General features: G+C 34.2%; 2 protein-coding genes across 2 annotated transcripts; both read right to left on the bottom strand.

Annotated features, from left to right (window-relative positions):
• Positions 1-702: 702 nt before the first annotated feature.
• Positions 703-2,226, bottom strand: LOC112805302 (uncharacterized). The gene has a single exon (XM_025847700.1). It carries the CDS (start codon positions 2,224-2,226, stop codon positions 703-705), a length of 1,524 nt encoding a protein of 507 aa, XP_025703485.1.
• Positions 2,227-4,363: 2,137 nt separating this feature from the next.
• LOC112695962 (protein STRICTOSIDINE SYNTHASE-LIKE 10) lies at positions 4,364-7,240 on the bottom strand. The gene is made up of 3 exons (XM_025748512.3): positions 6,727-7,240; positions 5,473-5,736; positions 4,364-5,115 (listed from the first exon to the last, which is right to left on the bottom strand). Exons 1-3 carry the CDS (start codon positions 7,011-7,013, stop codon positions 4,548-4,550), a joined length of 1,119 nt encoding a protein of 372 aa, XP_025604297.1. The 5' UTR covers positions 7,014-7,240; the 3' UTR covers positions 4,364-4,547.
• Positions 7,241-12,042: the final 4,802 nt, after the last annotated feature.

Raw genomic sequence — 12,042 nt, 5'->3', positions numbered from 1 at the left:
CAAATTTTGAATCTCCTCCCTTGTGCTTCCAGCCGTACCCTTAGAGAACACAATGGCAGTCTTATCTTCATTTATTTTCAACCCCGAAGCATTACAAAATGTTTCCAAAACACCTTTTATTGTTGCCATTTGGTCTTGTGTTGCTTCCGCAAAAAGAAGAAGGTCGTCCGCAAACATAAGATGGGATATTTTTGGTCCATCCCTACCCACCCCAATCGGCTTCCATTCCCCGTCCAGCACATTCTGTTCTATGAGGTGCGAGAGCTTGTCCATGCACATAACGAACAAGTAGGGCGAAATGGGATCCCCTTGTCACAATCCTTTTCTTGGAATAAATTCTTCCGTCTTATTCCCATTCCAAATAACATTGAACGATACCGTACTCGCACATTGCATTATAATCTCGACCATCTTTTCTGGCAATTTGAATTCTTCCAATCTAGTCTTGAGAAAATCCCAACTCATCCTGTCATAGGCTTTTTCGAACTCTATTTTGATCGCCATGAACTGTTTTCTCCCCTTCATTCTCTTCATAGTGTGAATAAGCTCCTTTGCAATGATGATGTTGTCCTGAATTTTCCTTCCCGGTATGAAACTTGACTGGTGCGCCGCTATTCTGTCGTTCAAGTGTGGTTTTAACCTTTCCACTAGCACTTTTGTTATGACCTTATAGCACACATTGCATAGTGCTATGGGCCTGAACTAGTTAATCAGCTCTGGGTTGTTGATCTTAGGCACCAAAGCAATGAGGGTGGAGTTTGCTTGTCTTATAGTTTCTGGATTCCTCCAGCACATGTCTATGAATTCCTGTACTTTTCCTTTCATGCTATCCCAGTTATTCTTATATATGAGAGAAGGGAATCCATCACTTCCAGGTGCTTTCAGGAAGCCAATGCTAAAAATGACTTTCCTCACTTCTTCTTCATTTGGAGGTGTTATGAATCTCCTGCAATCATCATTGGTAAAATCAGGTGGGGCATAGTATTTTAATTCAAAAGAAACAGTCATTACCTCATTTTGATAGATATTTTTGAAGTGGTTAATAATGTGGTTTCCTAGCTCCTCCTCTTCTTCGATCCACTCCCCATCTATTCCTTTGAGCTTCATTATTCTATTCTTTCCCCTCTTGACAAGTGTTTTAGTATGGTAGTATCGGGTGTTTCTATCTCCATCCACGATCCACTTTTCCCTAGATTTCTGCAACCAAAAAGATTCCTCTTTGTCCAAAATGTCATCTAGCTCTCTGTTAAGTTTTTGCTCTAGTTCTTCAAGATAGGGATTTCTTCCGTAGCTATTGCATCTTTGAATTCCTTTAATTCTATTAAGAAGTCTCCTTTTCATTTTGAAAATGTTGCCAAAGGTATTCTTGTTCCATTCTTGGAGGTCTTCCTTGAGTTTATTGAGGGCATTGCAAAGCGAGGCCTGATTGTTCCAACTGTCGTTAAAACAGTTCTGAAATTCTGGGTGAAGAGTCCACATAGCCTCAAACCTAAAGGGTTTGTTGTTGGCTATATGTGTAACTCTCTCTGTTTTAATAAGCAGTGGGTGGTGATCCGATCTTCTTCTCGTTAGCACCTCGACAGTAGCATCGTGAAATCTCGTTCTCCATTGATTATTAGCAAGACCTCTATCTAGTCTCTTAAAGACCCTCTCTTGTCCCTCCCATTGGGGTCCTCTCCAGGTGAACCGGGAGCCGATGAAACCGAGATCAATTAGCCCACTTTCGTTGATCCAACTTGCAAACCAGTTACAAGCATTAAGGTCAATAGCCACTCCACCTTTTTTCTCTGAGCTGTCCTTGATCTCATTGAAGTCCACTGCTATTAGCCATTCGCCTCTCATAGTGTTAGCTATATCCAGAAGCTTTGGCCAGATCACTCTCCTCATTTGATAGTGTGGATTAGCGTAAACCGCAGTAAAGAACCATTCTTTCTTTCCATCTTCTTGTATTTTAGTGTGAATAAATTGTGCATGGGATTCCACTATACTAATATTCAGGTCTGCTCTGTTCCAACAAATCCAGATCCCTCCTGCGAAACCCTGGGCTTCTTCCCAAATATAGTTGTTATATCCAATCTGTCTTATAACATTCTTTGCATTCTCTCCCCTACATTTAGTTTCTAACAATATAGCAATATCTGGCTTGTGTTGTCTGATTATTTCTTTGAACGTTCTTCTAAAAGCACTACTTGCTGCTCCCCTGACATTCCAAATTAAACTAATCATTAAAAAGATTGAGAAAAAAAAAGGAAAAAAAAGGTAACAAAACAAAACAAAACAAATTTTTAAAAAGACACTCAATAAAAGCACAGGAAGCCCAACACCTGGCACCCTAATTGTCATCCATTCTGGTGTCCGCAAGAGCACTGATGTGGGGAGTAGTGAAGTCTACCCCCTCCAGTAGTTTTATATTCGAATCTTCTGTCTCTTCCTCCATTTCCATGGGAGCTGGACTATTTTCCTTTGTATTATCTAAGTCAGGTGGTCTTCCATTGGTTGGGGTGATTTGATTTGATAATTCAATTCCTTCTTCCATAGTGCATTGGGTAGAATCAACTTTCTCAATCCAATTTTCTTCATGATGTTGTCCTTCTTCTTGTTGTTTGGTCATGCTTCTGCCTCCATTTCCTTTTTCTCCCTTTTCCTTATGTTCTGTGTTTAGTGTATGCCGTTGCTGTTCAACATTGTTGGCTCCCCCTATGGCTTTTCCTTCCTGATTCTCTCTTTGTGTTTCAGGTTTATTTTGTTGAATCTTAACCCTCTTCCCTTTTGCATTGTCTTTCTTTCCTTTTTCCTTCTCATTTTTCCCCTCTGATTTTTCCCCATTTTCACCTTCAGTTGTCTCTTCATTCACTTCCTCAATATGCAGCACACTAAATCTGCTCTTATTTTCTGTCTTCGTACTTGTTTCTTTTGTCTTGCTGGATCCTGCTTCTTGGCCTTTTCTTCCTTTTTTGGGTCTTTGGACAACCATCCAATCACCAAAGTTTTCTTGACTTTCTTGCAAAACTTGCTTTCCTTTATCCAACATCTTTCCGTCTTCTTTATTATTCCTTTCATCACTTATCTGATTTTTCTCTGGTAACTCATTTCCCCTCTCTTCTTGAACACTTGGCACATTGTTCTGGACTTCTTTTAAAGGACAGAGCTTTTGATCATGATCTATCCGTCCACAAGAAAAACAGATCTGATGTATCCCTTCATATTCCACCCTATACTCCCTTCCGTTGATTAGGTACTTCCCCACAAGTGGCTTGGTTAGGTCCACTTCTACGCACATTCTAGCAAACTTTCCTCTGCTTAGTTCTGCTGTGTTGCTATCCACTTTTATTGTTCTCCCAACTAGATTTCCAATCTTCCTTAGCACCATTCTGTCATACAGTTCAATGGGGAGTGCCGGTAGTCTAATCCAAGCAGTTACCTTGTCTATACTTGCTGTCAGGGGATTGAAGTTTGGTTCCCACATTCTCACTGTGAGGTAATGATCATAAATCTTCCAAGGTCCTTCTAGCAGGGCAAAGTCAAAATCTTCCATCGAATAGAACTTTACTAGGTAGTATTCCTGGCCCAAGTCTATCACATCAATGCATCCTTTCTTACCCCACATAGTTTCTAGCCGTCTCTTCATTGCTGCGTATCCAACATTCCTTCCTAATAGCTTTACAATGAGAGTATTCCACCATGGCTTCCATAATCTTCGTTCAGTTGTCTCATTTATGATTATATTGTAGAGCCCTTCCTTAACTGCCTCTACTCTTATCTCTGGGCTGGTTTCCTGTTCTGTTTCCTGCACATTTTCTGACCCTTCTACTCCTTCTTCTTCTGATGACATAGAGTCATCTTCCAAATTATTCTCTGTTGGTCCATTCTTTACAGTTTGTGCAAACGATCTTTGTCTAACCTGGTCCTTCTTTCTACCTAAATCTTCGACCATCCACACCTCTTCCCTAGGAGTAAGTAGTTGATCCCCTGTAAAGCCTCCTTCATTTGTTCTTACTTTTTTCTTTCTTCCTTGCAGGATTTCTCTTTCCTCCATCGCTGGAGGATGCTCTTGGGTAGCTCCTCCTGGATCTCCAGGGTCGCCGGCGCCGGACATCAAGAGCAAAAAGGAAAAAGCACTCACACACAAACTCACTTTAGAGAGAAAAACTAGTCGAGGTACAAAATATACTTTACATTATCTATAAAAGTTGAAACAGATTGTAAACTTAGCCCGTTCCAATGACCCAACATTGTTTGGGGTCTCTCACGACCAAACATTTATTCTCAGCCGAAGTAGTTCTGTATTAAATTGAAAATTTCTACTGACTGTGGTGTATGTATGAAAAAAGAAAAATGCTTTTGAGTTTTGACAATTATGGTGTGGCTACCCTTGAAAAGGAATGAACTGTTCTTATTTGATACAACACAGCTTAAATTTCAAGCCAACGCTTTTTTCAGTTATCACTCAAAGTAATTTAATTCACAATGCGTATAATAAAACAACCACATTTTCATATTACTTTCTAAAGTAATTCAAATACCATCTTTACCTATGAATGATGGACTCATAAATCATATATGCCAATAAAAGGCATTAACACTGATGCAATCCATAGCTTCCCATCTTTCTCTTCCACTTCACTTATGAACTTTAACTTCTTCCCTTCACAATCTTCCAACACTTCTAATATCTCACCTTTCTCACTTAGCTTTACAGCAGTAGCATGAGGCTTCCACCCGGCAAACGACGAATGCAACTGCTTGAAGTTGAATCCGACCTTCAACAATGTCTGTCCAATCCATGCATTAGAAGTAACCCATCTCGAGAAAGGAGTTCCCTTTGCGTGCAAAGCCACCCAAAACTCGCCTTCCGAATTTCTCCTTATGTTGTCAGGGAATCCTGGAACCACTGCGAAAGTATTGACTTCACCGGCATTAGGTCCATGAAGCCAGAGTCTTAGGATCTTGCCAGTAGTGGTTTCTGCTATGAGCACGAACGAGCCGTCTTTGCTCAAAGCAACACCGTTTGGAAAAGCAAGGCCGCGTAATAAAACAGACACTTCTTTTGTTGATTTGTTATATTTCAAGAACCTGCCAGTCTTGTCTCCATGAAGGAGCACAAACATAAATTGCCTGCAAAATAAGGTGGTGAACATTTAGAGTAAAGTTCCTCTGCAATTAGAAATACCCGGTACTAACAAGATTTTAGGTTTCATAAGCAACTTCTTGGACTAATTCTAAAATGTTATGAGATTAAACAAGAAGATAATCGTGGTGGAAACTAAAAGAGCTAACACTTTCTCCACAGATTTAAGAGAAACACATCAATTAGAGTTTGGGAATGCTTAGTTCAGTGAACTAATGTAGAGTCAATTTTTTAAATTTCATTTGTACACTGGAATGAGAGTTGTAGCATCATAAGGACTATTAATTAAGAAAATGCAGGTATCCCTGACAATAAATAAATAAATAAATAAAGGCTGAAGTTACCTTCTGGGAAAGGCACTGCTAGAATCAGTGAAGTAGATTACGTCTTCATCTTCGCTGATATCCATGTCATTGGTGAAGTGAAACGGCTGACCTTCAGCTTCCGTTACGACTTGGGTGGCAAAACCCCCTTCGGGTCCTACTACTTTTAGGCCTAGGTAAGCATCAGCTATATACAGATCTCCACTTTTCTTGTCAAACTTTAGTCCTAATGGCCTTCCACAAATATGCTCCAACTCCAGTGCAAATGGGCGCACACACTCCGTCCTAGAAAATCATGCAAGTAAATTCATTGAATTCATAATAAAGGTTAAGAATGTCCGGCTGGCTATAAGTATGTGTTAGTGTCATGTCTTATAAGCAAAGTTAATTTTTAAAGTTGTGTAGACTGTTTGGATAAGCTTATCAGAAAAATCAGAATACCAAATAATCAGATTTCTACTTTCTTAGAGACCCTTAAAGTTGTTAATACTTCATTATCATTTAATTAGAAAAATAACAAGCACAACCAGTTATGCACATGCCAGAGCATCTATGTATGGAAAGTGGCTATCATTCAAAACCGAATAATCGAGAATAAAGTACATCATGTGAACATTTTAGATTTATCCTCTGTACTGCAAGCTCTTACATTCAATGGTGAATAAACCACTTTTAATAGTTTTGCCAGATTGCAACTACTAAAGTTGAGAATGACAAGAAGAAAGCTTTATAAAGTAAAACTATGCTGCTTACAAAAGAAACCTATCCAAAATTCCTCTGTTGCTACATATTTGATAAATTTGCACATGCACCTAATGCTGTGAGTAAAATGACCTTCCTTGAAGGGAATCAGCTTAGAACTCTGGTCCTCACTCTGACTTAGCATGAAATAAATGTGGCAGCTACCCTACATCTCCATAACTTCAAAGTTCAAAGTCTCCCACAACATGCATAGGACATGTTAAACACAAAAGGGGCAAACACAATTCAATGAGAGAATGACTCATTCTAACCGTGCCCACACTTCAAAAGGGACTACTAGCACCTGAAAATCATTCAACTAAGTTTCTAAATCCTCATATCAAATCTTCTACCACTAGCATACTCAGAACACAAAAACACAAAAATCAAAACTTTTGATTCTGAAACTAATAAATCTCCAAAAAACACTAGACCCATTTGAATACTCACTAATTTCTACAAAAACCAACGCATATCAACCCTCAAATTCATATAAAGTTCACAATTTTAGAAACAAGTTTCACATTTTGGTACCTATTGGAAGAGGTGACAGCAAACTCAGTCCAACCAACTTCATCTCCTTCCCACTTTAGAATCCGGCCATCGGCGACGCCGGTGTATGGCCCTCCACCGTGACGATCGAACACGAGACTCTCAGGACCAAGGGCTCCAGTGACGTGGAGGAGGCGCGCGGCGTGTAGGACATCCATGGAAGCTTGAAGCTGCGGCGGCGCAAAGAGGGTCTGGTGGGGCTTGAAAATGGCGAAGGTGACGGCCAATAGTGCAAGTACCGTTGCCGTCACAACCACCACCGTCGACATGGTCAAAGCAAATGATTCTTTATTCTTCCAAAAATATAAAAAACCGCACTGTTTCTGATTTCCTCTTCTTTGTTATTTTTGTTATTCTGTTCTGATTTTTGTTATTATTAGTATGTATGAGCTTTTTTCTGGTTTGAAGAGTTTGTAGTTGACGATGGTGTGTACTGTGTAGTGTTGTTTTTGAGTTTCAACTTTCAAAGAGGATAGCGATCGCAACAAGCCTCCAATCACCATTCACACACGTTGCAATTTTTCTTAGTCAACATGTCAACGTATAATTAATGTGAGGTCAAATTAAATTATCTAATCATTTTTAATTATTAATTTTATATGATCATAATTATAGAATTTTTTATTTTAATAAATAAAACAAATGTAATAACTATCGAAATCAATAATCTAAAAAATATTTATTGATTTAAATTTTTTAATAAAGTATAAACGAGATAAGATTTGTTCGCGCTGATAAGTAGAAGCCATTTACGGTTTAATTTTGGATCTCCATTTGATTTTATCAACCTCTTTCTTCCTTCTTTTGACAATTTCTTACTCTATTTTAGACTGATACGATGATGGTGCGTCAGACAGGAAACAACGAAAACATCAACAGGCTGAACGAGACGTCGTATTACGTCGGGACCGCCGACTTCGAGGTTAGTTTTATTCTGTTTGTTTAATCTAAGTATGTGGCCATTGTTAGAGTAGTCCTGAAGAGGCATAACGTAGTTAAATGGTTTAAGAATAAGTTTTTAAGAGGAATTTAAAATTCTATTTACTTATGGAAGGTTGTTATCACATAATTATTAGTTTGGAATTCTGTTTAACTTGTGCTAGGTTGTTAGTACGTTCTAGTTAGGGTTTACCTACTATGGAATATGTAATTTAGAGACATGTGTAGCCTAGAAACATCGAAGTATATACTTAAGTAGAAGTAGCTGTAAGTTAGAAATAAATATTTGCGTAACCTCTAATGTGTTGTGTATCATGTTAAGCTGATCTAAATACTAAACCGAAAAAATCTGTATGTGGCTGAATTTTTTTTAAGCATGATATTTTTTTTTTAATCTTCAAAGGTCTCACTTTCTACTACCTCGACGAGTGAGTTATACCCTTCCTCCACCCGACGTCATCGTGCTGTATCTGGTTGAGGCCGAATTCGACGAAATAGTGCTCCTCAGGGACTTCACTTTTGACAATTTCCTAGTTTCGGCACTCGTGAAGTGATAGCGTCCGGAGACGCACATATTTTATCTCCCGTGGGGTGAGGTCACTATCACCCTGCAGGATGTGGCGTACCACCTAGGCCTACGCGCACACGATAATCCCGTTGGGGGTGCCTCCATGACTTTAGTAGGTGGTACGGCACTGAGACATGGGTGATGGTGGAGCAGCTGCTTACAGTGTAAACGAGATAACTACATGTCATGCTGACGTGTCTTATCTCGTTTACACTGTAAACGCGATAAAACTGAAAAATTTAAATCGGTAAATATCTTTTAAATTATTTATTTCGATAATTATTACACTAATTTTATTTATTAAAATAAAAAAATTCCATAATTATATGTGAGTCTTTATTTTAATGTATTGTAAAAGTATATATTAAAATATTTAATTGATATAGTTTTTAAGAAAAAATATTAATGTATTTTTATATTTATTAAAATAAAAAATTTAAAAATTGTATGTCGAGAGTATATATTTACTAACCCTTATATCTATATCAAAATTTTAGCTGTTAATTAACTATTGTATAGAAATATGTACTGATATTAGTAAAAAATATTTAATTATTTGAAGATGCTAAATTTAATCATAGCTAATTTGATAATTATTTTTTATATTCATGAAGTATTTTTAAGAATTTATAAAAGAAATATAAAATATAATAATTATATATGTTTGTTAATCTTTATTATAGACTATATGTAATATAAATACAAATTATACTAATAAATAAGTAAAATATCACAGATTGTAGATTATCTAAAATTTCTAATATTTTTTTTAATTTTCTTTTCTTTCTATTTTACATTTGAAGCAGTACATGAATGACATTTTTTAATTTTTAATTTTTTATTGAATTATAAGCATTTTGATAAACAAGGCAGTTGACTCAAAATTTCAAAACTTTTCTATGTCATGTGAAAACCATATCATGGATATATTTTGTTAAGGGAAAATTAACCATTTCACTTCAAATTTAGAAAACTTCATAGATAGATTCTTTCTCTGTCTTCAATTTTTTTCTTGTGGTGGGGGTGGCGGGATTCACTTTTCAGACTCTGACATCAACATTGACAAAAATATTTTGGATGTGGGCCAATAAGGCCCAAGCTACCCAAAACAAAAAGTCACCCAACCCAACCTATATAAGGTGGGCAAAGAAAAAAAGCCCAATTTCTATATTTATTGAAGGAACAATGCAATATCCTAAAAACATAAAAGCCCAATAAAACGGTTTTAAGGCCCAAGGCTATCTCTGTTTTTCACTTTTTTGTCATTATTTAGTTCCTTTCCATCTATTACCCTCAGTTCCATCCTCACATTACAAAATTTCAATACAAGGTCTTGTTTCTTGTATGTTATATGATATTAAAGCAGTATATCTTTCAATATTGATATTGTTAAAGATTTCTATATATTATTATTCCCTATTTTTATATTATATTTATACGAAACTTGAGTTCATAGAATATTCTTAACATAAACTCTCTCAAATAAAAAATTGAGTCGTCTATTGTGACCCTATGACATTTCATAGGGACAACCAAAAACAGCATTGCCCCAAAGGGCGTTCTTAAGGGTAGACCTTGAATTGAATATAATCATAGAATACTATTTGCTAGGACATGCTAATCATCATACACATGGATCCTAGGACACTGTGCAAATCCCTAGAATAAAGCTAAAGCTAAAGGCTAAAGCAGATACGGTACATGAACCTAAACTTCCCCATATCAACCAATTTATTCTTTTATTCAAATTAAAAAGGGTGGAAATGTTTTAATTTTGTTCTCTCCTATGTTCAAGATTTTACATTTGAACTAGGCTGGAAGGAACTCATCATGTGCTCAAAGGAAAATTAATTAATTAATTAAGTAACTTAAATTTGTGAATATTATACTAGTGCCAGATTTAATTTGTATTTTAATTAGATGAAAATTCAAGTGAAGTCAACTTTACGTCAAATTTATAATTAAAAATGGTTAAATAATTTGACTAAATTTTTATTTAAGGATTTTTAATTATCAACTTCACGTAAATTTTATCTGAGTTTTCACTTTTTAGTTAAAAGTAAAACGTAAATAATAATAATAATAATAGTATATAAAGTATTTTAATAATTTTTTTATCAGAAATCTGTTATTAAAAAAAAAATAGTCCATCAATGGAGTAGTGGGAAAGATTGATGATTAGCTCAGACAATGTATGACAATGCATGAATAACTCAATCCGAAAAAAATGAATGTTCGAATATATCTTTAGTATAGGAAAATGAGATAAAATTTTGCCCCTATGGTTATTAAACTTTTTAGACATATTTAATTTAGTCCTTGAGTTTTTTATAATCGTGAATCATCCTAATTCTTTCATCATCAATCAAGTTAACATAGTGATTATGTGTATTCTTAATTACTATTATGGCAATTTTATATAGTTAGGTTACATGCATGACATAAGAGGTATCGAACCCAATTTAATAGGTATACTTTTTTTTTCTCAGAATGAACTAAATTATATAGATATAGTTTCAGTTAAAATTACTATAATGGTAATTAACTACGTATACACATCCTACGTTAAGTAGATTAGTAATAGAAAATTCAACTTAATTTAGATTTTAACTTGATTATAGCAGTGTTAAAGACTTGACTCGATCTGAAATTCAGCTCAAATTTAAAATATATTTGTTACATTTAAATTTATCGTTTTTAACATAAGTAATTTTCGAATTAGATTTGGACCGTATGACTCAGCCGAAATAATATTCTATAACTAAAATATATATTTTACAGTAAAATTTAATAATTAAATGTTATAATTGATTAATATTTTTTATATTTTATGTTGTTGTTTTTTTTAATATTTTATTTTAATATAAATATTATATAATATTTATTTAATTTGATTTTTAAAGACAAAATTTTATAATTTGTTGTATAAATTAATAAAATTATATACACTAATTATATATCAAATTAATATTATTTAATTTTATTTTGGAGTTAAACCTTATATTCTTTAAATAGAACTAATGAAAAAGCAAAAAAAATATATTAGATACTAAAATATCATACTTTAATTTGCAGAAAAATTAAAAAAATAATAAGAAGATTCATTTTTCCGTTAACTTAAACTTAAATTTGGGTATTTTAAAATAAATTTGATCAAATATTAAGTTAAGATCCAAATCTAATTAAATCTAAGTGGGCCCTATTTATGGACACTCTCTAACTGGCTATTAGGTAAAATAAAATAAAAGCAAGGCCAAATTAAACTTTATCTAAAGTGACAAAATACATGGTAGTAGTATATAATCATGTGGGTGTAGTTTGTTAGTGTCGTTGAACATTTGATTTCTTAAGTCAAATGTAAAAGAGAGAAAGGAGTCAAATATTTAATAATAGTTTGTTTTAAGATATGCTCAAAATTAAAATATTATTTTATTTCATCCATCCTAAGAAAATATATTGAGTTTTATTAACTACAAAACTAGCTATATAGCTAGAAGCAAATAGTTTAATATGAATTTAGTGTATTTGCTGATTGTGAATTTGTGATCTCCCCAAAATATTAATGAAATGAATTTTTACGGTGGAATTTGAATTTTTTAAATTTTAAATTTTATTTTAAAAAATAAAATATAATTTTTTATTATTTATTTTATAAATAAAATAAAAAAATATAAAAAAATTTATTCAAAAAAATTATATTCAAAAAAATATAAAAAAATTTATTCAAAAAAATTATATTTTATTTTTTAAAATAAAATTTAAAATTTAGAAAATCCAAATATTTTACATGA

This window comes from Arachis hypogaea, chromosome 6, assembly GCF_003086295.3.
Source record: "Arachis hypogaea cultivar Tifrunner chromosome 6, arahy.Tifrunner.gnm2.J5K5, whole genome shotgun sequence".
Classification (NCBI taxonomy): Eukaryota; Viridiplantae; Streptophyta; class Magnoliopsida; order Fabales; family Fabaceae; genus Arachis; species Arachis hypogaea.
This window is presented reverse-complemented; position numbering and strand designations above follow the sequence as displayed.

Coding starts and splice junctions, on each gene's coding strand:
- LOC112695962 (XM_025748512.3), bottom strand. CDS start 7,013: ATGTCGACGGTGGTGGTTGTGACGGCAACGGTACTTGCACTATTGGCC. Junction 5,737..6,726: donor GCTGTCACCTCTTCCAATAG/GTACCAAAATGT, acceptor ATGATTTTCTAG/GACGGAGTGTGTGCGCCCAT. Junction 5,116..5,472: donor AGCAGTGCCTTTCCCAGAAG/GTAACTTCAGCC, acceptor CTTATTTTGCAG/GCAATTTATGTTTGTGCTCC.
- LOC112805302 (XM_025847700.1), bottom strand. CDS start 2,226: ATGATTAGTTTAATTTGGAATGTCAGGGGAGCAGCAAGTAGTGCTTTT.